This window comes from Hyaena hyaena, unplaced genomic scaffold (genome assembly GCF_003009895.1).
Source record: "Hyaena hyaena isolate Hyena2069 unplaced genomic scaffold, ASM300989v1 scaffold_987, whole genome shotgun sequence".
NCBI classification, from domain to species: domain Eukaryota; kingdom Metazoa; phylum Chordata; class Mammalia; order Carnivora; family Hyaenidae; genus Hyaena; species Hyaena hyaena.
The window spans coordinates 622,985-649,201 of NW_024081617.1; the positions used below are offsets into that span (position 1 = coordinate 622,985).

The following is a 26,217-nucleotide window of genomic DNA, read 5'->3' on the forward strand; positions in this document are numbered from 1 at the left end:
TATTTGTAAAAAAAAAAAAAAAAAAAAAAGATTGTCTCTCTCCATCTGCCCCTCTCCCCTGCTTGTGTGCTCTCTCCTAAATAAAAACAAAAAATAAAAACACAGTCTGATTAAAAATGGGCAGAGGACCTGAACAGATATTTTTCAAAGAAGACATACAGATGACAAATAGGCACCTGGAAACATGTTCAGCATTTGTAATCATTTTGGAAATGCAAATCAAAACCATAATGAGATGCTACCTCACACCAGTCAGATTGGCTTTTATCAAAAAGATAATAACAAGTGCTGGTAATGATGTGGAGGAAAGGGAATCCTCATGCACTTTTGGTGGGAATGAAAACTGGTACAGCTACTATGGAAAACTATGGAGACTCCTCAAAAATGTAAAAATAGAATTACTGTATGATCCATCAGTTCACTTCTAGGTATTTATCCATATAAAACAAAAATACCCATTCAAAGGGTATAATGCATCACCATTATTTACAAAAGCCAAGATATGGAAGCAACTTAAGTGCCTATCAACAGATGAGTGGATAAAGAAGTTGTTTACACACACACCCTCAGGAATATTACTCAGCCATAAAAAAGAATGAGATCTTGCTCTCTGTGGCAAGATCTAGAGGGTATTATGCCAAGTGAAGTAAGTTAGAGAAAGACAAATACTGTAAAATTCACCTATATGTGAAATCTAATAAACACAACAAAATGGAAACAAGCTCACAGATACAGGATACTGTTGGTCACCAGAGTAGGGAGGAGTTGAGGAGTAAGGCCAATAGGAGAAGGGGATTAAGAAGTACAAGTTTCTAATTATAAATAATTCATGAGGATACAATGTATAGCAGAAGGAAACACTATGCTGTATACTAGAAACTAATGGGATATGGTATGTCAATTATACTTCAATTTAAAAAGAAAATTACAAAAGATTAAGAATACTGTATGTTGATGAAAGGTTCACTGTGAAGACAGGATATAACAGTTATTAATATATACATACCTAACAGTACAGTCCCAAAATATATGAAGTAAAAACAGGCAGAATTGAAAAGAAAAATAGTTCTGCAATAATGGGTGTAGACTTCAATAACCAATTTTCCACAATGGATAGAGCAGCCAGACAGAAGATCAAAGGCAGTATACAACTTGAACTGCACTAATACACACATTAATACATACACACACACCATACTACTCAACAACAGAAAAATATATATTCCACTTAATTGTATCTGAAATGTTTTCCAAGATAGATTATATATTAGGCCACAAAGTAAGTCTTAATGAATTTGAAATTATTTAAATCATACAAAGCAACTTCTGATCATAGTGGAGTGAAACTAGAAATGAAGAGCAGAAAGAACTCTGGAAAACCACAAATATGTGGAAATTGAGTAGCACACTCAAACCTTTGTATCAAAGAAGAAAAATCATAAGAGAAAATAACTGAGACAGTGGAAGTGAAAACTTGACATACTGAAACTTTTTAAAAAATTTTAGCATTTATTCATTTTGGAGGGGAGGGGAAGGAGCAGAGAGAGAGGGAAACACAGAATCTGAAGCAGGCTCTAGACTCTGAGCTGTCAGCACAGAACCTGATGCGAGGCTCGAACTCACTGACTGTGAGATCATGACCTGAGCTGACATCAGACGCTTAACCTACTGAGCCACCCAGGCGCCCCTTGACATACTAAAACTTACGGAATACAGAAAAAGCAATGCATAGAGGAAATTTTCTAGCTGTGGATGCATTATGTAAAAAGTAGATCTCAAATCAGCAACCTAATTACACAATTTAAGAGCAAACAAAACCCAAACTAGAAGGAAGGAAATAATAAAAATTAGAGGGGAAAGAGGAGATTATAAAATAAGGAACAGAAAAATGACAAAGCAAAAAAACTTAAAGCTGGTTCCTTAAAAAGATCAACAAAGTTGACAAACCTTTATCTAGACAAACCAACCTCCCCCTCAAATTACTAAAACCAGAAATGAAACTGGAGACATTACTGTTAATTTTAAGTAAGAAGTGTTATAAGTAAATATTTATACAAAGGGATAGCTATATGCCAATAAATTGGCTACCCAAGGTGAAATGGATACCTTTCTAGAGATGCACAATCTATCAAAATCAGTAATAATATTATATGTATATAATCAATAATAATTAAAAAAAAAAACTCCCAACAGAGAAAAAGCCCACAGCCAGACAGCTTTACTTGTTAATTTTACCAAACATATAAAGAAGAGTTAACAAAATCTTTTTCCAACTATTCTAAAATATTGAAAGGACACTTCCTAACTCATTCTACGAGGACCGCATTACTCTGATACCAGAAATCTTAGATAAAGACACTACAAGAAAACTACAGGCTAGGGGCGCCTGGGTGGCTTAGTCGGTTAAGCGTCCGACTTTCGCTTGGGTCATGATCTCGCGGTTCGTGGGTTCGAGCCCCGCGTCGGGCTCTGTGCTGACTGCCAGCTCAGAGCCTGGAGCCTGTTTCAGAGTCTGTGACTCCCTCTCTCTCTGACTCTCCCCCTGTTCATGCTGTCTCTCTCTCTCTCTCCTAGAAATAAATAAAACATTAAAAAAAAAAACAAAAAAAACTACAGGCTAGTATCTCTTATGAATGAATGCAAAAATCCTCGCTAAAATACAAAAACACAAAGCTAATTCAGCAGTGTTTTGAAAGTACTGTACCTCTTGAGCAAGTGAAGTTTACTCACAGAATGCAAGAATGTTTCAGCCTATTAAGATCAATTCTGTAATACATCACATTAAGAAAATGTAGGATAAAAACCACATGATCATCTCAACTGAGGCACAAAAAGCATATGACAAAACTGAACATCCTCTCATGAAAAAACTTTCAGTAAACTAGGAACAGAAGGGAACTTCCTCAACATGATTAAGGCCATATATGAATTCACACTAACATCATTTTTAGTGATGAAAGCCTGAATGCTTTTTTTCTGAAGAACATGAATGAGATAAGGATGTTAGCTTTTGCCACTTCTGTTCAACACATACTGACAGGTCTAGACTGAATAATTAGGCAGAAAAAAGAAAAGGCATCTAAACCAGAAAAGAAGTAAAATGATCTCTCACTGAAGACACCCTCATATCCATAAAACATTAGAATCCCCACAAAAAGAGAGAGAGCTAATAATTAATTTTACAAAGTTGCAGGATACAAAATCAACATGCAAAAAGTCAGTTTCATTTCCATATGTTTTCAATGAAATATCCAAACAAGAAGTAGACCTTTAAGTTCCAATAAAATAAAATTCCATCCATACATTTTAATAAAATTCCAATTTATAGGAGAATCCAAAAGAATAAAGTACTCAGCAATAAATTTAACCAAGGAGGCAAAAGACTACAAAATATGGCTGAAATTAAAGAATGCCAAAGTATATGAAGTATATGAAGACTTCCCATACTTATTGGAAGACTTAATATTGCTAAGATGACAGTACTACCCAAAGTGATCTATAGATTCAAAACAATCCCCATCAAAACTCCATTTGTGTTTTTCTTACAAAAATAGAAAAAAAAAAAACTATCCTAAAATTCATTTGGAGTATCACAGGACCCTGAGTCTTGCAAAACAAAAAGTATGGAGGAGTCCCACTGCCTGATTTCAGTACTCCATACCAAGCTACAAACAGTGGCAAAATAGGTTTCCTCCTGACCTAAGCATAAACGTATAGATCAACGGAACAGAATTGAAAGCCTGAGGAAAAACCCTTATATATGTGGTCAGCTGATTTTTGACAAGGGTGCCAAGACCATACAATTGGTGTACAAATGGTGCTTGGACAGTTGGATATCCATGCTAAAAGAACACAAGATAAATGAAAAATTAGAAAGCATCTGAAGAATTAGATACAACGAATTTGTATATGGAGATTTCAGAACTGAAAAATACATACCTAAAAGAAAATGGTTAGTAAATGGGCTTACTAGCAGATTAGAGGTAGCAGAAATCACTGAACTGGAACACAGAACAAGAGAAATTATACTGGGAAAAAAAATTATGAACAAAGCCTCAAAAACTATGGAAATACAACAAAATATCTAACATTTGTGTCACTGTAGTTCTGGAAGAAGTGAAGGTAGTCAGGGATGAAAAAGTATTAGAAGAGTTAATGGCTGAAAACTCCCCAAATTTGGCAAAAGATATAAACCTACAGATTCAAAGAGCTTGAGTGTATGTCAAACATGATAAACCCACTGAAATCCATGTCAAATCATTAAAATTAATCTCTATAATCTAAAAATGAAGAAAACATCTTGAAAGCGGCCAATGAAAACCAACACATTTTCTTATAGGGAAGAACTACTGGAATGGTAGTGGATGTCTTCTCAGAAACCACAGAGGTTAGATGGAAGTGGTGTGATGTTCTTCAGGTGCTGAAAGAAATTGTCAACCCCAAATCCTGTACCAAATGAAAATATCTTTCAGGAATTGAAGGGAAACTCAGGACATTCTCAAATGAAGGAAAACTGAGAATTTGCTGCTAGCAGAGTGAATAGAGGCAATTTTATGAACAAAAAGGAAACAATAAAAGAGGGAACCTGGGAACATCTGTGTGCAGTAAAGAGTTAACATAATAGGCTTGAGACTGCTATCGTTAGGAAATCCTGCTTGCAAGATTATCCTGTGACTGGTATTGGGATCCTGCATTTCTAGAGGTTTGGCACCATTCCCAGAACTAAGAAGAATGGCTCACTGTGCCTAAAACTATGCAAGCTGTAGGGTTTGTGTTGAACGTGCTTGTCTGACTTAAAAAGTTGGGCAGTGAGCCTTTAATGAGCTTCCTTCTTAGATAACATTTAACACATGTTGTCATAAGTCACTGGTGGAGGATTTAAGTGGGTCACGTGTGACTTCACTGGGAGAGGATTCTTGGAAACTTGTTACTGGTTTCCTTTGGACTTTGTCTCTTGTACGCTATCCCTTTGCTGATTTTGCTTTGTTTCCCTTTGTTATAATTATAGCCAAATGTGCTATGATGAGTCTTATGTGTCCTAGTGAACATCAAACCTGGGGGTGGTCTTGGGAAGTCCTGACACAATCAGAAAGAAAGAAGAAAGAAAACATAGGAAAAATATGGGTAAATATAGGAGGTGAACCTCTTACACATGAATTTTCTAAACTAATTCTGATAATTGAAGCAAAAATTATTATACATTCTGCTATGATTCTAAACATATATAGAGGAAACACTTAAAATTACAGGAAGGGCAAAAGGATGTAATGGGAGGTAAAGCTTCTATACTTCAAACTGGTAAAATGAAGATACCAGTAGACTGATTAGTCATGCATACATAATGTAGTTCCCAGAGCAACTACTAAAAATGCTGTACAAAGAGCCACACAGAAAGCATTGGATAAATCAAAATAGAATTCTAAAAAGAAAAAAACAAAAGTCCAGGTAACCTAAAAGAAGTCAGTAAAAGAAAACCAAGCAAAGGAACAAAGTGATCTAAATACACCAACCAAAAGAGAGAAACTGTCATAATAGAGTAAGAAAAAAAAAAAAAAGCCACAATAAATCCAATATGCTGTCTAAATGAAACTTCAACTATTACAGCATAGGCAGGTTAAAAGGATAAAAAGAAATATCCAAACATTAATCAAAGGAAAGGAGTGGCTATACTAAATTAATAAGGTGGACTTCTGAGCAAGGAAAGTTACCAGACAGAGAGGGTGATAAATGGTCAATTCCAGGAAGACCGTGACCCTGAATATGTATGCCTCACATACAGTTTTGCAGTATGTGAAGAAGAAACCCAAAGAAGAAACAGACAAATCAACAACGGGAGACTTCTAACACCCTTCTCTCAGAGATGGAAAAACTAGACCCCAAATCAGTAAGTGCTTGTCAACACCATCAACCAACAGAATCTAATCTTTATAGAACATTTCACCCCGAAATAGCAGAATACATATTTTCAAATGCTCACAAAAACATATACCATGATAGACATATCCTGGGCCATAAGAAATTTGTTTACCTTAATAAAGAATTGATACCGTATAAGGTATGTTCTGTGACCACAATGGAATCAAACTTGAAGAGGAAGTTGACAAAAAGTCTCTAAACTACACACTTCTGAGTAATTCATGCATCAAAAAGGAAGTTTTAAGGGATGTAAAACATACCTGAAAGAGAATGAAGAGGAAGATAACAATATATCAAAGTATGTGGAGTATAGCTAAAGCAGTCCTGAGAGGAAAACCTGTAGTAGTGGACATGTACGTTAGAAAAGAGGGAAAGTCTCCAATGCGTAAGCTCATGAAACTAGAAAAATAAGAGCTAAATAAACTCAGAAATGAATAGAAGGAAATGATAGTGATAAAGGCAGCAGTCAGTGAAATTGAAAATAAAAATAGAGAAATCAGAGCTGTTCTTTTGAAAATAGTAACACTGAAATAACCTTTAGCAAAACTAAGAAAAAAAAGAGTAGACACAAATTACTGCATCAAGAATGAAAAAAGGATATATGGATATATCTCTACATACTCTGAAACCATCAAAAGACTATCAGCCCACAAATTTCAAAACTTACATGAAAGGAACTGCTTCCTTGAAAAACACAAACTACTGAAAATTGCCCAATATGGAATAATTTGAACAGCTCTATAACTATTAAGGAAGTTTAATTTTCAATCTAAAAATTCCTACAAATGAAATGTATGGGCCCATGTTTTCACTCTGGAATTCTGCCAAATCTTTAAAGAAGACTTAATGCCAATGCTACATGATTTCTTCCAGAAAAAAGAAGAGGAAGAATCAAACACTTCCCAGTTCACTCTATGGAGCAGGTATTATGTTAATACTAAATAATTATACACTATTACCAAGTACAATTTACTTTAGGCATGCAAGACAAGTTCCATATTTGAAACTTAGTGTAATCCACCTATTAACAGACTAAAAAAAGAAAAACCACATGATTATATCAGTTGATATGGTAAAATCGATTATTTGACAGAATACAGTAACCACTGTGGGGGAAAAAAAGTCTTAGGACAAAAGGAACACAGGGGAACTCCTCTACTTGAGTAGGAACATCTACAAAAATATCTGTATCTAACATTTTTTATTGCATATATATATAAAACAAAATTTTTTGTTTTAACCATTTCAGATTTTTAGTAATTTATTTTAGAGAGGGGGCAGAGGGAGGGAGGGAGAGAGAGGGAGAGAGAAAGAGAGAAAGAGAAAGAATACTAAGCAGGCTCCATGCTCAGTGCAGAGTCCAACACGGGCCTTTATCCCATGACTCTGGGATCATGACTTGAGCCAAAATCAAGGGATGGGCCTTTATCACATGACTCTGGGATCATGACCTGAGCCAAAATCAAGGGTCTGACACTCAACTGAGCCACCCAGGTGCCCCTTAACCATTTTTAAATGCACAGTTCAGTGGTAATAAGTACATGCACACTGTTGTGAAACCATTCCTGTTCTCCATCTCCAGCACTGTTTCCTCTTTCCAAACTGAAACTGTGTCCATTAAACATGGACTCCTCATTCCCCACTCCTCCCAGCTCTTGGTAACCTCTATTTTACTTTATGGATTTGCCCATTCTGGGTACCTGCTGTCAGTGGAATCAAACACTTTTTGTCCTTCTTGGACTGGCATATTTCACTTAGCAAAATGTTTTCAAGGCTAATCCTTGATGTTGAATGTTATCAGAATTTCCTTGTTTTTTAAAGCTCATTATATGCCACATATGTGTACACCACATTTTCTTTTTATGTTGATGGCCATTTGAGCTATTGTGAATAATACCATCAGGGACTTGGCTGTACAAGTATATAGGGGTAGATAGCTAGGAGTGGAGTTGCTGGATCATAGGGTCAGTGGTATGTTTAATGTTTTGAGGAACTGCTGGACTCTTCCACAAAAACCACACCGTTTTACATTTCCCATCAGAAATGCACAAATCCACATTCTGCCAGAACTTGTTCTTTCCCTTTTCTTTGGTAGTAGCTATCATAGAGGGTGTGGCATGGCATCTAATATTAATGCTGTGAGACATAATGCTTTCCTCCTCATGTCAAGGAGGAGACATAATGCTTTCCTCAAGTCAAGAATAACGCAAGAATGTCTGCTCTCAATATTCATTCATTATCGTGCTACAAGTTCTGCAATAAAGCAAGAGGAAATAAAATGCATATAGATTATAGACTATAAGGGAAGAAACAATTCTGTTCCTATATGCAGATGCCATGCTTGTCTGTGTAGAAAATCTCAAGGAATCTAGGAGAAAAAAAATCCTAGAACTGAGTTCAGCCAGGCTGTAGGATTTAAGATAAACATAGAAACAACTGTATTTCTGTATCCTAGCAATGAACATAGTGTCACTGAAATTATAAACAATACCATTAAAATCACTTAAAGAGATTTTTAGGTGTCAGTCTAACAAAACATGGATTTGTATGCTGAAAACCACAAAGTGCTGATGGAAGAAATTAATAAATGGGAGAGACATACCATGTTTGTGGATTTGAAGAATCAAATAGTAAAGATGTCAAGTCTCTCCAAATTGATATAAAGGTTTAATGTAGATTTTGTCAAAATTCCAGAACGGGTGTTTGGTAGATAAGATTCTAAAATTTGTATGGAAAGGACATATCTTGGAATAGCCAAGGTAAGTTTTAAAAAGAATAAGGTGGGAGGAATCCGTCTGATTTCAAGACTTACTATGTATATATATATCTACAGTAATCAAAACTGTTTTTGACAGCATCATAGATGTAAGATCAAGACAAGAAAAGACCCATGAGCAATGTGAGAAAGAGATTAATAGTCTTGAACACATGGCACTAGAGTTTGGGTTAAAAGCAGGATCTATGAATCTCACTAGGGTGTTCTACACCAGCCTTCCTTCCTGCCTTGGCCCTAGTTAGTGGCTTAGTTTAGGTTGACTAGTGTATGTGGCTTGCTTCTGGGTAAGCAGGAATGTATTTGTGTTACAGGCATTAATGGCCTTCAGGGATGTGGCTGTGGCCTTCACCCAGAAGGAGTGGAAGCTACTGAGTCCTGCTCAGAGGACCCTGTATCGGGATGTAATGCTGGAGAACTACAGCCACTTGGTGTCGCTGGGTAAGGATGGCTTGTTGCAGGTCTCAGACTGCCTCTGAACATCTTAAGATTTTATGTAGCAGCCATAATGCTTTCAGCTCAAAGAAAAACTGTATTTTCCCTATACCCCTAGAGAATGTTTGGATTCTGTAGAGCTGAAATAGTGAAGCGGTTTGGGGGTGGGGCAGGGGAGCAGTGTGACACTGAATTGCCAGGCCTCTTCTAATGTTGGGCCCTTCCTTCATAGTGATCTTGTGTCAAATTTGGGACCACTGGTATTCAGTTAACCATAGGGGAGAATTAGTGTACTGACTTTAGATCCGGGACTCCCCCCTCCCCTTAGTCATTCTTCCTCAGCACTCAGAGAGCCTTCATGTGCCCCCCTGCCTCCCTGCTCTCTTCTGGGCTATTGCATTCCCCTGCCGGCTCTGCGTTCTGCCATACCTCTTAAACAACTAACCCAGGGTCACCTTGGTTTCTTTCCCTGTGAGTAGGAATTGCCTTTTCCAAACCCCAACTCATCACCCAGCTGGAGCAAGGGGATGAGCCCTGGAGAGAGGAGAGTGAATGTCTTCTGGACCTTTGTCCAGGTGAGTGGGAAGCAGCGGGTAGGTGAGGAGACCGGGCAGTGAGGTGCTTAGCAGATGAGGAAGGAGTGCCTATGAGCTCCTGGGGAGGGCTCTTCTCCAGGCTCCCCTTCCATGCCATTCTCCCCTCCCCTGGGCAGCCTCATTCTGGTGACGTGGTGTCTCTTTTCCAGTTTCAGGATCTCCCTGTTCTTGGGCTTTTGTTGGTTGGCCTGATATTCTGCATAGCACTTGCCCTCTGAGACTAAGTCTGGTGTCTCTGGGAGATGCTTTCCAGTTTTTTGTTCTTAACATGTGAATTTCTTAGTGCACTGGTTTTACCTCATAAATCCCCATAACCTTGCTTCTTTTATGATGGATTAAGATTATAACAGGGTGTGTAGAATTATACGAGTGCGTGTGTGCCTTCCCTGCAGCCTAAGAAATAGATATTAGAAGCCCCTGCACCTTCTTCCCTGGTGTGTCCTGCTCCTCCACCCCACCTGAGAATCCAGTTTGTGCATCAGCATTCTCATGTGCCTTTTTCCTTTCTTCCCCATTCAGTGGGTCCTTCAACCATATAGTGTTGTTTTGCATGTTTGTAAACTTCTCTGCACATAGTATTGTGCTGTATACATCCTTCTGGAACATGCTTTTTCTGGAACCGACTTTGTGAGTATCATGTAAAAATGCATTATCAGTTCCCTTCTTTTGGACATTTATTTCCAATTTTTGGCTATTAAATCATGCTGCTATATATATTCCTGTTACTTCCATAGAAACAAGAATAAGAGTTTTTCTAGCCTAGAGGTTCTTGTCCCACATCCTCACCAATACTAGGTATTGTCAGACTTCTTCCCTTTGCAGTGAATCTCAGAGGAGCTTTGCTTTTCAGGGAGCATGAGTATCTTTTCCTATGTTGTTTGGCCATTCACCTCTTCTGTGATTTGTCTATTCAAGGGGTTTCCCTACTTTGCACTTGGGCTGTTTCAGTTACTGATTTGTAGAAATTCCCTATAAATTCTGGAAACATGTAGGTCTTTAATCCTGTGGGAATTAATTTTATGTGAATGACTGGAGGTAAAAATAAATTTTTTCATCTTTTTTGTTTTCAACATTCCTGGCATTTTATTTCTAAATATAACCATATATCTGGACGTGTACTTTATAGACAAAATAGTGCTTTTATCTTTTTTTTTTTTTTAACTTATTTCTGAGAGAAAGACAGACAGAATGAGCAGGGGAGGGCCAGAGAGAGAGGGAGACACAGAATCTGAAACAGGCTTCAGGCCCTGAGCTTTCAGCACAGAGCCCAACGCGGGGCTCGAACCCATGAACTGTGAAATCACGACCCGAGCTGAAGTTGGACGCTCAACCGACTAAGCCACCCAGGCACCCTTTGTCTTTTTTTTTTTTCTTTTTTAAAGAGGAACTATTATATAAGCTATAATAATGGTATAAAAATATAATAGTTCAGGGATTAACTATAATAAACCACATATATATTTTTTAATTTTAAAATGTTTTTATTTATTTCTGAGAAAGAGAGAGAGAGAGACAGAGCATGAGCAGGGGAGATGCAGAGAGAGAGGGAGACACAGAATCTGAAGCAGGCTCCAGGCTCTGAGCTGGCTGTCAGCACAGAGCCCAATGCAGGGCTTGAACTCACGAACCGTGAGATCATGACCTGAGCCAAAGTCGGATGCTTAACTGAGCCACCCAGGTGCCCCTAAACTACATATATTTGAAGTGTAAAACTTGGTAATTGACATAAGTATGCCGCTATGGAACCACTGCTTCAAATACCAAGCATAACTGTCAGCTCCAAGTTTCCTCGTGCCTCATCATGATCCCGATCTCCTGTCCCTCCTCCCAATACTCATGTAACCACTGGTCTGCTATCATCATATATTTGTTCACATTTTCTAGAATTAATATAAACTAAATATACAGAATGTGTACCAGATACTTTCACTCAACATAACTTTTTTTTTTTTTATTTCATCCATAATGCTCTGTGTATCATAGTTCATTTCTTTCTACTGCTGGATAGTATTCCATTATATAGATAGCACAATTTATTTAATCTTCACCTACTGAAAGACATTTGAGTAGTCTCCAGTTTTGATGACTACAAGTGAAATCAGTGTGAATGTTCATAAGTCTTTTATTTTGGATAAACACCTGGAACTGGAATGTCGGGTGTAGGATACAGTGTATATTTAACTTCTTACAGAATTCAAAAACTGTTTCCAAAGTGGCTACACCATTCACATTCCCACCAGCAGGGTCTGAGGGTTCCAGATGTTTTACATCTTTTCCAAAACTTGATGGTGTTACTTATTTTTGTGAGAAAGAGGCAGAGGGGGAGAGAGAATCTAAAGCAGGCTCCATGCTAAGCGTGGATGCAGGGCTGCATCCTACCACCCTGGGATCATGACCTGAGCTGCAATCAAGAGTTGGATACAACTTACTGAGCCACCCAACCAACTAAGCCACTCAGGCACCCCAGTATTGTTTTAATTTTAGACATTTGCATAGCTGTGTGGTGGCATCTGTGGTTTTGCTTGACATTTTCCTAATGGCTGATGATGAAAATCTTTTCATATGCTTATTTGCCATCTATAGATCTTTGGTAAAATGTCTCCTTGAGTCTTTTGCCCACTAAAAAATTGGTTTCTTTTATTTTTGTTATTGAGTTCTGAAAGTTCTTCATATATTCTGTATAGAAGGTCATTGTCAGATGTTTGATTTATAAATATTTTCCCTATGGCTTCCTTTTCTTTCTTTTTTTTTTTTATTTTGAGAAACTGTGCAAGCAGGGGAGGGGCAGGGGCCGGGGAGAGAATCCTAAGCAGGTTCTATGCTGGAAGTGGAGCTGGATCTCATGAATTGTGAGGTCATGACCTAAGCCAAAATCAAGAGGTGGACGCTTAACTGACTGAACCACCAGCTGCCCCACCTTTTCAATCATTTAAGTCTTTCAAAGAGAAATTCTTAATTTTGGTGAAGTCCAAGTTTTTGTCTCATGAATTTCACTTTTGGTAGTGTGTTTAAGAAATCTTTGCCTGATGTAAGGTGAAAGAGATTTTCATATATTTTTTTCCTTTTAGTAATTTTTATTTTATATTTAGCTCTGTAATCTATTTTGAGTAAATTTTTATACTTGGTGTACCAGCTCTTGATTTAAGTACATTTGTTTCTGCATACAAATACCCAAATTTTCCAGCACCATTTACTGAAAAACCAACCTATTGCTTATTGAATTGCTTATTTACCTTTGTGGTAAATTAGTTGACCAAATGTGTATGGGTCTACATTTGTCCTCTATTTTTTTTCACTCCTTTGTCTACCTTGATGCCAGTACCACACAGTCTTGATTACTGTAGCTTTAAAAGCCTGGAGCTCAGACGGTATAAATCTCCAACATTTTTTCCTTTTTCCAGTTGTTTTAATATTCTAGGTTCTTTGCATTGCCATATGGATTTAGAATAGCAATTTTCACACACACACAAAAACCCTACTTGGGATTCTGATTTGGATTGAGTTAAATCTACCTCATTTTGTAGAGAATTTACATGTAAATAACACTGTATCACCCAACATGTGAACACAGTATGTCTCTCCATTTTTATGGGACTTTAATTTTTGTCAGCCTTGTTTTATAATTTTTAGTACACAGGTCTTAAGCATCTCTTCTCAGATTTGTCCCTGTATATTTCATATCTTTGATACTATTGAAGTTATTTTCACAGTTTTCAATTGTTGAAAGTACAGAGAACTACAATAACTTATGGATGATGATCTTGTACCTGGTAAACTTGCAAACTTACTTTTTAGTCCTAGTAACTTCATATTAAATTTTCTAATAGATATTATGTTATTTGTGAAAAGTATAGTTTTATTTCTTTACATTCAGTATGTCTTTCTTTTTCTTGCCACATTGCACAGGCGAGAGCATCCAGTGCAATGATGAATTTAAATGGTGAGAATGGACATCCTTTCCTTGTTCCTGATCTTATGGGGAATGCTTTCTCCTAAGTGTAAGTTTTATAGCTGCCTTTTATGAGCGCAACAAACTTCTATTCCTCCTTTGCTGAGAGTTTTTACTGGGAATAGATGGTGGATTTTGTTGAATGTTTTCTCGGCATCTTTTGAGGTGATCATTTGTGGTATATTTTTTTTTAGTCTTTTATATATATATATTTTTTTAATGTTTTATTTATTTCTAGGAGAGAGAGAGAGACAGACAGACAGCGTGAGCAGGGGAGGGTCAGAGAGAGAGGGAGTCACAGAGTCTGAAACAGGCTCCAGGCTCTGAGCTGGCAGTCAGCACAGAGCCCAATGCGGGGCTCGAACCCACGAACCGCGAGATCATGACCTAAGCGAAAGTCGGACGCTCAACTGGCTAAGCCACCCAGGCGCCCCTTTTATATTTTTTTTAATTTTCATTTTAGTTAACATACAGTGTTACATTAGTTTCAGGTGTACAATATAGTTATTTAACAATTCCGTATGTCATTCTGTGCTCATCTTGACAAGTGCAGTCCTTTTTTTAAGTTTCTTAGTTAACGTACTAATACTGGTTTCAGGAGTAGACTTTAATGATCCATCACTTACATACAACACTTAGTGCTCATCACAAGTGCCCTCCATACCCATCACCCATTTAGACCATCTCCCACTCACCTCCCCTCTGATAACTCTCAGTTTGTTCCCTAAAGTTAATAGTCTCTCTGATGGTTTGCCTCCTGCCCCCTTTTTTTTCTTCCTTCCCCTATGTTCATCTGTTTTGTTTCTTAAATTCCACATATGAGGTGAATGACGCTGATTTTCCTGTTGTTAAATCAGGCTTGTATTTTTGTTAATGTGATGCACTGACCTTATTCAGGTTTCACCAGTTTACCTTCAATCTTTTGTGTGTGTGGTGTAGGTTTATTTAGTTCTATGAAATTTTATCCCCTGTACATTCCTGTAACTGCCACTATAATCAAAGACATAGAACAGTCCCTTCACAGGGATCCCTTGTGCTGCTCTTTTATAGCCACATCCAACTCCCTCCCTCCTCCCATCTTGTCTGGCAACCACTAATCTGTTCTCTTTCTCTATGAATTGTCATTTCAAGAATGCTATATAAAAGAAATCATATAGTATGTAATGTTTTGGGATTACCTTTTCTTCATTCAGCATAATTCTCTTGAGAACCAAGCAAACTGTTAGCACGTACCAATACTTCTTTCCTTTTGTTGCTGAGTAGTAGTCCTTAGTATGAATGTACCACAGTTTGTTAAACCATCACCCATTGAAGGACATTTCAATTGTTTACAGTTTTGGGCTTTTATAGATGAAGGTGCTTTGAACATTTCTCTACAGGTTTTTGTGTGAACCATAAGGCCTTATTTCTGGGATAAATGCTTAAGAGGGCAGTTGCTGAGTCATGTAGTAAATAAATGTTTAGTTTTGTAAAAGAGAGCAATACCCATGTCTAAAATGGTTACACCATTTTATGTTCCCACTAGCAACATCTACATGATTGTTTCTCTGCATTCTTGTCAGCATCTGGTATTAGTACTATTTTCTTATTTTGGCTATTCTGACCGATTTCTAGCAATATTTCCTTGGTTAGTAAGAATGAGAAGTTTAGTGCAAGCAGTTCCTCTCAGGGAGAGCTGGCCATATCTGAGTATGTGCACTGTATCAAGGCTTTAGTTTCCTTGAAAGAGAGACTGGTGTTTACTCTATGGGTAGATAAAGAGCTTATGAGGCCCTGGTTCTGGGTGGCTATTGCTGTCATTTTGCAAGGTCTTTGTGGCATGTCCTTGCATCTCTGTTCATTCTCCCCAGACGATCTCTATCCAAAGGTGGTTGGCGTGTGTGTGTGTTTTAAGATCTGATCTGACCACTGAATGGACCTGGCAGAGACAGTCTAACAAGTGAGAGCAAAGAGTCTCTTAGGTTGGTTCATGTGAGTGGTTGGCAGGGCCCACAGACTTAGGTTCGGGGTGTTCAGCTAAGCATGTTCAGACACTGCATTTTAAGAGGGTCATTCCCTGGCAGTTCTTCTCAGCTAGGCAGAGCCATGAAAGGTAGTTGACCACAGGAGCAATGGGTAGATGTATATCATAACCTAGAGTAGTGTATTTCTTCTTTTTAGGTGGAACTTACTTACAGGAAATGCAAATTCTTAAGTCTGGTAGTGTACAAGTGCAAACAATGGGTATATCTCTACAATCCAAACTATCAAAATACAGATTATAAGCATTCCAGATAGTTTCTTATGGCCCATTCCAGTAAACTCCCACCCTAACCCTCAGAGGTACCTCGGGTCTTGATTTTATTTCATCATAGATTAATTCTGCCCACTATACAATTCTGCATGAATGGAATCATACATACTCTTTTGTGTAGGCAGTTTCACTCGGGACAAAGTTTCTGAACTCCATCCATGTTGTTGTATACATCAGTAATCTGTTCCTTTTTAATGTGGAGTGACATCCCATCATAGGAATATATAACTGTTTATCCATTCTCCTTGGCAGACACCTTGATGACTTCTAGTCCTTAGTTATTGTGAAAAAGTTATTAGTAATATATTTTTTTAATTTTTTATGTTTTTACTTATTTTTGATACAGAAACACAGCATTGTGGGGGAGGGACAGAGAGAGACACAGAATCCAAAGCAGGTTCCAGGCCCTGAGCTGTCAGCGTACGGTTCATGGCTCCAACTCGGGAACTGTAAGATCATGACCTGAGCCGAAGTCGGACGCTTAACTGACTGAGCCACTCAGGTGCCCGTTATTAGTAATCTTATACTACAGTTTTTGTTTTGGTAAACCTATGTTTTCATTTCTTTTAGATAAAGACCTAGAGTAATAATACTAGATGTATTCATTTCCTAGGGTTGCTGTAATAATTTATCACAAACTGAGAGGCTAAAACAAATCTATTCTCACAGTTCAGAAACCAGAAGTCCAAAATCAACCTTTGTGGCAGGGTTGGTTCCTTTTGGGGGTTCGGAGGGAGAATCAGTTCCTCACCTCTCTCCTGGCTTCTAATGGTTGCTTCTCCTGCTTTGCCTCTAAGGTTGTAGTCCTTAGCATTCCTTTGCCTGTTGCTCTGTCAGTCCAATCCATGCCTTGTGACCACACAGCTTTCTTCCTTTTATGCATCTCTGTATCCAAGTGTAAGGGCACCAGTCTTTGGATTAGGGCTCACTCTAATTTGGTTTGACCCATCTTAACTTGATCACATCTGCAAAAACCTGATTTCAAAAGAAGTCCTATAGGTAGAAATGAATTTTGGTGGGATACCATTCAACTTGATATACTGGGACACAGGGTTACAGTATAGGTAGTATTATGAAAAATGACTATTTTCCAAAGTGGCTGTACCATATTTCACTTATGTGAACATATGAGACAAGAGTGCCATTTGTCTCACATCTTCCCTGACAGTTTTCATCTCCTCTGTGACGGATAGGTAGTGGTTTCTCATGGGAGCTTTAATTTCCATTTCCCTGATGGTTAAGTGTTCAGCACTTTCCTTGGCTTTTTGCTCATTCATTTATATATCCTAAATCTTACTTTGTGAAATATTTATTCTTCCAGTTTCCAGTTTATTGCGTTTTATAATTGTTGAGTTCTATGAATTCTTTATTACTCTTGGACACCAGTTATATATATATTTTGCAAAAATTTTTTAGTCTGAAACTTTTCATTTTTTTAAGTTGCTTCTGATAAGCAGATTTTTAACTTCGAGGAAGTCTAATTTTTCTCCTTTAAAATTTCTGTCATGAAGATAATTTACATCTTCTAAATGCTATATAGTTTTAGCTTTTACATTTAAGTCTATGATCCCTCTTGAAGTAACTTTTGTGTATGGTGTGAGGCAGGGATTAAAATTTTACTTTTTCATATGGATCCCCAGTGGCTCTAGCATCAACTGCTGAAATGACTTGCTTCCCCTCATTGAATTGCTTGGTTGAAAATCCAATGACTGGCTAAGTGTGGGTCTATTATTCACTTTCAGTTCTATTTCTTCAGTAGAATAGCCCTGTTCTTAAACAAACCACACTGTATTACTGTAGGACCATCAGAAGTCCTAAAGCCAGGTAGTGTAAGTCCTTTGGTTCATATGGTTTTTATACTTTCTCTTATTGATGTGATATATATCAGGTTGACTGATTTGCAAATACTGAATCACCACTGCATCCCTGGAATGAATCACTTGATCTTGGTGAATGATTTTTTTAAATGTATTGTTGGAATCTCTTTACTAGTACTTTGTGAAGGATTTTTGCATCTATATTCATCAGAGATATTGGCCTGTGGTTCTTTTCTTTGGTAGTGTCTTTATCTGGTTTTGTTATCAGGGTGATACTGGCCTCCCAGAATGAATTTGAGAACAGGTTAACTCTTCTTTAAATGTTTGGTAGGATTTTCCTGTGAAGCCATCTGGTACTGGACTTTTGTTTGTTGGAAGTTTTTTGGTTATTGATCCCAATCTCCTTGCTAGTAGTTGGTCTCTTCAGAGTTTCTACTTCTGCTTCAGTTTTGGTAGGTTATATGTTTCTAGGAATTTATAGGTTTCTTCAAGGTTGTCTAATTTGTCGGCATATAGTTTTTTGTAACATTCTCTTATACGACTGTATTACTGTGATGTTGGTTATTATTTCTCTTCCTTGTGATTTTGATTTTTTTTTTTCAAGAGTCTGACTAGAACTTTTTCAGTTTTCTTGATATTTTCAAAGGACCAGCTCCTGGTTTCACTGTTCTATTTTTCAGTTTCTGTATCATTTATTTCTGCTCTCATTTTTATTATTTCCTTCCCTCTTCTGGTTTTGGGTCAGGTTGTTCTTTTTCTAGCTCCTTTAGGTGTAAGGTTAGGTTGTTTGAGATTTTTCTTGCTTCTTGAGGTATTGCTATAAATTTCCCTCTTAGAACAGCTCTTGCTGCATTCCTAAAGGTTTTGGCCCATCGTGTTTTCACTTTCATTTGTTTCCATGTACTCCTTGATTTATCCTTTGATTTCTTGGTTGACCCACTCATTATTTAGTAGCATAGTATTTAATCTCCATGTATTTGTGGTCTTTCAAGATTTTTTCTTATGGTTGATTTCTAGTTTCATACGGTTGTGGTTGAAAAAGATGCATGGTATGACTTCCATCTTTTTAAATTTGTTGACGCTTGTTTTGTGGAATAAAATGTGATCTATTCTGGAGAACGTTCCATGTGTACTTGAAGAGAATGTGTATTCTGTCTGCTGTTTTAGGATAGAATATTCTGAACATGTTAAATCCATCTATTCCCATATGTAATTCAAAGCCAGTTTGCCCTGTTGCTTTACTTTGTTTAGATGATCTGTCCATCGATGTAAGTGGGATGTTAAAGTCCCCTACTCTTACTGTATTACTATCACATAGTTTATGTTTGTTACTGTTTTACATATTTGGGTGCTGTATTTGGGTGCTGCCATATTGGGTGCATAACGATTTACAACTGTTAGATCTTGTTGGATTGTTTCCTTTATTATTATATAGTGTACTTGTCTCTTTTTATAGACTTTGGTTTATAGTCTAGTTTGTCTGATATAAGTACTGCTAACCTCAGCTTTCTTTGACATCCATTTGCATGATATTCTCCATTCCTTCACTTTGAATCTTCATGTGTCTTTAGATCTGAAATGAGTCTCTTGTACGCAGCATATAGATGGGTCTTTTTTTTTTTTTAATCTATTCTGTCACCCTATGTCTTTTGATTGGAGCATTTATTCCATTTACATTTAAAGTGATCACTGATAGCTACGTACTGGCATTTTGTTACTTGTTTTGTGGTTATATTTGTAGTTTTCTGATTCTTTTGTGGTTTGTTGGTTTTCTTTAGTGACAGATTCTTTATTCTTTATGTTTTGCTTTTCTATTGTTTGATTTCTGGTTACCATTCAGTTTATATCTAACATCTTCTGCATATGCAGCAGTCTACATTAAGCTGAGGGCTGCTCAATGTTAAACTCATTCTTTACTCCTCCCCTCCATGTTTTAGATATATGGTATCCCATTTTACATCCTTTTGTGAGTCCCATAACTGATTTTTTTTTTTTACAGAAATACTTATTCTTACTACTTTTGTGTTTACTTTTCACACTCTGACTTATCAACTTTTCTTTCCATGGAGTTTCCTTTAACATTTCTTGCAGGTCTGGTTTAGTGGTCATAAACTCCTGTAGTTTTTGTATAGGAAACTTTTGTTCTCTCCTTCTATTCTGAATGATGGCTTTGCTGGATAGAGTACTGTTGGCCGCAGACACTTCCTCCTTTCAGGATTTTGAATATATTATGCCACTTCCTTCTGGCAAGTTTCTGCTAAAAAAAATCTGCTAATAGCTTTATGGGGTTTCCCCCACTTAACTGTCCTCTTTTCTCTTGCAACCTCTAAATTCTCTACCACTGTTTCTGGCCATTTTAATTACTATGCATGATGGTGCAGGCCTCTTTGGGTTGATTTTGTTGAGGAATCTCTGCCTCCTGAAACTGGCTGTCTTTCCCTCCAGATGTAGGAAACTTTCAGCTGTTATTTGTTCAAATACATTTCTATCCCCACCTTCTTCTGGGATCCCCATAATGTGAATATTACTATGCTTAATGAGGTCACTGACTTCCCTATTCTCATTATGCAGTATTTGTCTCTCATTTGCTCAGCTTGATTGCTTTTCATTACTGTATCCTCCAGGCTTGGATACATTCCTCTCCTTCCTGTAGCCTATTTATTCCATCTGTTGTACTTCTGGTTTCATTTACTGAGTTCATCTCTGATGTCCTCCATTCTTTTCTCGAGTCCAGTGAGTATCTTTATGATCATTAATTTGAATTCTCTTTCAGACTAATTTCTGTTTTGCTTAATTCTCCTACTGTGTTTTTATCATGGTCTTTCATCTGGGACATATTCCTCTGCCTCACATTGTCTGTTTCTATGGGTTTGGATGTCTCTTGCTCTTGAAAGTAGTGGTTCTATGAAGAAGAGGTCCTGTAGTACCCTGCAGTGTCCCCTGTTCACCAGGACCTGGCACTTCAGGGGTGTCTCCTATGTGTGTTGCTTGCACCCTATTGTGTCTGAGTATCCTTTGCTTTCGGTCCAAACTTCTGTACTGACTCTGCCTGTTGTGGGTTGTGCTTACTCTCTGTGGTATTAGGGAGACCCAAGCAGGATGGCTCTGAGGGGAAGTGACTGTATGAGGGCTCAAGGGTGGGATGACAGTATTAGCAAAAATTGCATCGAGTTACTAGTCTTAGGCTATATTCCCGAAAGCACAATGGTGGCTAGGGGCGTGGCAAGGGTTATACAAGCAGCTGAGGTGGCAACAATGGGCAGTTGGCATGTGGTGTTAACAAAATTTGCACTGAGCTGTGAGTCCTAGGCTGATTCCCCAAAGCAAAGCGGGAGCCAGGGATACAGAACACAAGAGTGGCTGTGACCTGCGGTTGTACAGGGCACACACACAACATTAGCAAAATTTGCACTGAGCTATGAATCCTAAACCAGATCCCCTAAAGAAATGTGGTGGCCACAGGGGCATGGTGCACAGGATATTAATAGAATTTACGATAAGCCCAGAGCCAAGGGCAACAGGCTTGGAGTGAGCAAGTCCTCAGGAGAATACATGAACTTGACACACTGCTAGTAGATTAGCAAGGGTCTGTACAGCCTCACTTCTCACAGGTGGCCCTGTGTTTATACTGGGGGGTTGGGAGAGGAAATTGGCACCTGCCAGTTCCTTTGTTCCCAGAGAAGTCCCCTCAACATGCTTGAAATCAGTATCAACAGATGTCCCTCCTTTTGTGCAACCTGTCACTTCTATGTTGATTCTCCTTAGCTGCTCTTTAGGGGCAGGCCCTGATTATCACTCGCCCAATGCTGAAGTGGCTGACTTTTAAAGCCCTAGGCTCCAAACCCCGCTGGTTATACAACTCACAGAACTCAGCTCCTCTGGTTTCAAAGCAAGATGTTACAGGGATTTCCTTTTTCTGTGTGGGCTCACCCTCTCCCATGACCACACCTCCTCGTCATTCCTTTCCGGCAGCTCCTGCCGACCGTTTCTGCCCATCATAATCTCTCAGATGTGGCTGCTCTCTATTTAGTTGTCTCCGGAGCCTGTTCTGCCAGATCACTCTCCAGTTCACTGATGTGGATGTGAGTGATCTCAAGCTGTAAACATGGAATGGGGTGAGCTGAGGTCCTCCTCCACTATCTTGTGCTCCCCGCCCCCACAGTCACCTAGTTTCATAGTGAAAGCAGATGTGGAGAATGTCTGCATCAGCATTGCCAACTAGGTCTTGCAAGTGAACTGTATCGGTGGGACTCCAATGGCAGCATTTTATAGGGCTGGGCTGGTGTTTAGAACTGGCTCATCATGCATGTCTTCTGTGTTGCAATAAGATATGCATTAATGTGTCAGTGAAGGATGGAAAGTAGTCTTGTAAAGGAGGTCTTGGTTGTGGGGACATCTAAGGACTGACTACTGGGCAGGTACGACCAACCTTTCACAAGGTGCCTGTAGTGATTCTGACCAACGTTTTCTCTCCAGCAGAACCAGGGACAGAATTCCAGCCATGTGGCCATTCCTGCCCGGTGGCCTTTTCCAGTCCGCAGTTCCTCGAAGAGTATGTGCTGTGCAGGCACCTTCCTCAGATCTTCACAAGTTCATACGCAGGAAGCCCCATCCCAAAAGAAGCTCCCAGCTGCTCAAGTGAACAAGGTGACAATGAAGAGACGGAAGGGAGACTCGGGCTGAGCGGGGTTTCCCGGGTGCTCTTTGGACCCTCTCAGGGTCGGCAGGTAGACTGGGTGGAAGGCAACAGAGCTAGGGGAGTAGACCAGGGGATGTGTCCTGAGGAGGCTGACCTTTCAGCATCTGGAGCAGCCATGTATGGGAAATACAGACTGGGACTTGGTCCCAAATCCAGTCTCTTAAGCCTCCGGAAGCATCACGTATGCCCTGAATGCGGCAGAGGCTTCTGCCAGAGGTCAGACCTCACCAAGCACCAGAGGACACACTCAGGGGAGAAGCCTTATAGCTGTAGGGAGTGCGGGCGAGGCTTTGGCCGCAAGTCCTCCCTCACCATTCACCAGAGGAAGCACTCCGGGGAGAAGCCGTATGTGTGCCGGGAGTGCGGCCGCCACTTCAGGTACACGTCCTCACTTACCAACCACAAGAGGATACACTCTGGGGAGAGGCCCTTCGAATGTCAGGAATGTGGACGAGGCTTTCGCCAAAAGATTGCCCTCATCCTGCACCAGAGGACACACTTGGAGGCGAAGCCCTTTGTGTGTCCTGAGTGTGGGAGAGGCTTTTGCCAGAAAGCATCACTCCTGCAACACCTGAGCTCACATTCCAGTGAAAGACCCTTCTTGTGCCTTGAGTGTGGGCGTGGTTTTAGGCAGCAGGCACTGCTCCTCAGTCACCAAGTCACACACTCAGGGGAGAAACCTTACATCTGTGCTGAGTGCGGGCATGGCTTTCGCCAGAAGGTCACCCTCGTCAGACACCAGAGAACACACACAGGGGAGAAGCCTTACCTGTGCCCAGAGTGTGGGCGCGGCTTTAGCCAGAAGGTCTCCCTCATGGGACACCAGAGGACACATACAGGGGAGAGGCCTTATCTGTGCCCTGAGTGTGGGCGTGGCTTTGGCCAGAAGGTCACCCTCATCCGACACCAGAGGACACACACAGGGGAGAAGCCCTACCTGTGCCCGGAGTGTGGACGTACCTTTGGCTTCAAGTCGCTCCTCACCAGACACCAGAGGACACACTCAGGGGAGGCGGCTGATGTGTACAGAGTGTGTGAACAAGGACTGGGCCAGAAATCTCACTTCACCTCTGACCAGAGGACACACTCACGGGAGAAGCCCTGTGTGTGCGGTGAGTGTGGGCGTGGCTTTGGCTTCAGGTCGGCTCTCATCAGACACCAGCGTACCCACTCAGGAGAGAAGCCATATGTGTGCAGGGAGTGTGGCCGAGGCTTTAGCCAGAAGTCTCACCTCCACAGACACAGGATGACCAAGTCCGGCCATCGCCTCCCACCTCAAGAGCTGCTTTCCTGACCTTCCCTTTCCTCACGAGTGTGAAGATGGCAGAAAGCACTAGGAAACATTTTGCTTTCCTCAAATGCAGTGGAGGAATAAAAGAACACATTGATTTATGGTTTATTTTCTGTACTAGCAATGTGTTTTGATTTGCTAAAGCTGCCATTAAAAAAAACACCACAAACTTGACGGCTAAAGAACAGTTTTCACACAGTTCTTGGGACTGAAGTCCAGGATCAATGTGTGCACTTTGGTTTTGACTGAAGCCTCACTCTCTCCTCAGCTGGCAGACACCTGCATTCTTACTGTGTCCCCACATGGCTTTTGTGCGTGCACTTTCCTGGTGTCTCCCCTTCTTCTAAGGACACCAGACTTACTGGGTTAGAGTCCACATCCTATGACCAAAGGAGGTTGCACTGGGGGTTCTGGCTTCAAGGTATGAATTTGGAACAGTTCTGTCCCTAATACTCCACCCCCAAAATTCATGTTCTTACATCCATAAAACATTCTTCAAAGCTCCCAAAGTGCTAACCCATTCCAGCACTGCCTCTATCCAAAATCTCCTTTAAATCAAGTGTGGGTGAGGCTAGGGGTATATTTCATCTTAAGGCAAAGTTTCTCTCCAGCTGTGAATCTGTGAACCAGACAAGTTGCCACAGATGTCGTATTCACATTCCCTTTCCACAAGGGGAGAGAAGAAGAAACTGATGGGCCCCAAGCACATCTTTGACCTAGCAAGCAAATTCTGTTAGGTTTTACAGCTTGAGAAAAATCTCTGCTTGGATGTTCTGCCCTCTGGTCCCGCTGGGGTAGCAGCATGCAGCCCTCCTTAGACCATGGAGGCAGTCACCCTCTGAGTCCACTGTGGGAATGGCAGACCTGCTCTGTTTTCACCACGAGGTTTCACTGCTTCCTCCTCTTGGTGGATACCACCACAGAGGTCTGACCACTGACCTTCACTGTGTCCCATCTGCATATCCTAAGTTCAGCCTCACAGTTTCCGCTGAGGGTTGACTGGTTCAAAACTAATCTCTATCAAATGACTATCCAGCAATACCACTGGCATTCTCTCCAGAACATGCATTCTCATTTTGCAATACAGATAGGTTGAAAATTCTCTAAATCTTCAAGTTGCAGCTTCTGTTTGCTAAGCAGTTCCTTCGATTCACTTCCCTCATCACATTTTTCTATGAGAAGAAACAGGTTATGACTTTCATCACTTGGCTAAGAATTTGTCACTCCTGTTACTTAAGATTCCTACCTTGTATGAAAGACTGGGATACAACTCAGCCACATTCTTTGCTGCTATATATATAACAAGGACTGCCTTTCCTTCAGTTTCTAGTAATGTTCCACATTTCTGTCTGAAGCTGGGGCAGAATCACTTCTAATGCCCCTTTTTCTACTATAGTCTCTTTAAGGCAATCCCAGCTTTCTCCAGCGAGCACCTCAAAGCTCTTCCACCCTCTACCCATCACCTAATTCCAAAACCACCTCTATAGGTTTTCACTCCCAGTGAAAGAAAACTAAGAATTTGCTGCTAGCCAACCTGACGTTAAGAAATGGCTAAAAGGAAATTCTTCAAATAGGGAAAATGATAAAAGAAATACTGGAGCATCAGGAAGGAAATAGCACCCCACTCTCAGTACCAAAGCTGTATTCTTTTGTCAGGGCCGCCATAACAAAAGCAGAGAGAGACACAAAGTCCAAGATCACCCTGACCTACTGAAGCCTCACCTCCTGGATGGCGGCTGGTGCATTCTCCTCACCTGGTATTTCCCCTCCCTGCATGTGTGCCAGAGAGCAAGTGAGCTCCGGTGTTTCTTACCCTTGTAAGGATGCCAGGCCTAGCAGATCAGGGCTTCATCCTTAAAACATCACTTAACTTTCATTACTTCCTTAGGTCCTGCACCCAAACACTGTCACATTAGGAAAAGGGCTTCGTCATCAAGGACTTTTGGGGCAAAATTCAATTCATAACACTCTACTCTCTGGGCCCCCCTCCCCCTCCAATTCCTACCTGGCCTTCAGCCCCTGCCATCAAGGATCCTGACCTTTCCTTTCCCATGGGTGTGAAGCCAGCAGGAAGCAGTGGGCTGTGCTGCACTTTCCTGAAGTAGAATACAGGAAGCACGCTGGTCCTCTGAGTGGCTGAAGGGGGAGGGGAGCTGGACATGGCTGTTTTCTCAGCCCGCCTGCACACCTAGAGACCTATCTCCCTTACTGGTAGACACCATGGCGTCCTGACATATTAGCAGCTCAACCTGTGACGTTTTTTCCTCTCTTGGGCCAGAGCATCCCTTCTATCTAGAGACACCAAGCAACCTGTTTTAGGGAAACTCCTTCCACACTCCCAACAGCAGCAGTGAAAAGTGGGAGGACCAGTGGTACCAAATAAGCCAAGTAGACCTACATTGCAAGAGCTCTGAAAGCTACACTGTCACTGTATCAAACAGAGCCCAC

The 26,217-nt window shown here is 40.0% G+C and overlaps 1 protein-coding gene and 1 long non-coding RNA gene across 6 annotated transcripts in view; one reads left to right on the forward strand and one right to left on the reverse strand.

Moving 5' to 3' along the window:
• ZNF169 (zinc finger protein 169) overlaps positions 1-23,954 on the forward strand; it is a 53,343-nt gene extending 29,389 nt beyond the window's left edge. For 3 of the 5 annotated variants that reach the window (XM_039221445.1, XM_039221448.1, XM_039221446.1), the window contains 3 exons: positions 9,004-9,130; positions 9,604-9,699; positions 22,256-23,954. In XM_039221445.1, coding sequence (XP_039077376.1) covers positions 9,004-9,130; positions 9,604-9,699; positions 22,256-23,772 — 1,740 coding nt within the window. In that variant the 3' untranslated portion in view covers positions 23,773-23,954. The remainder of the gene's footprint in view (positions 1-9,003; positions 9,131-9,603; positions 9,700-22,255) is intronic. The other 2 variants (XM_039221447.1, XM_039221449.1) reach the window with 2 other exon arrangements.
• The window catches only part of LOC120223368, a 74,101-nt gene that overhangs the window by 3,220 nt on the left and 44,664 nt on the right, over positions 1-26,217 (reverse strand). The gene's annotated exons all lie outside the window — the stretch shown is intronic.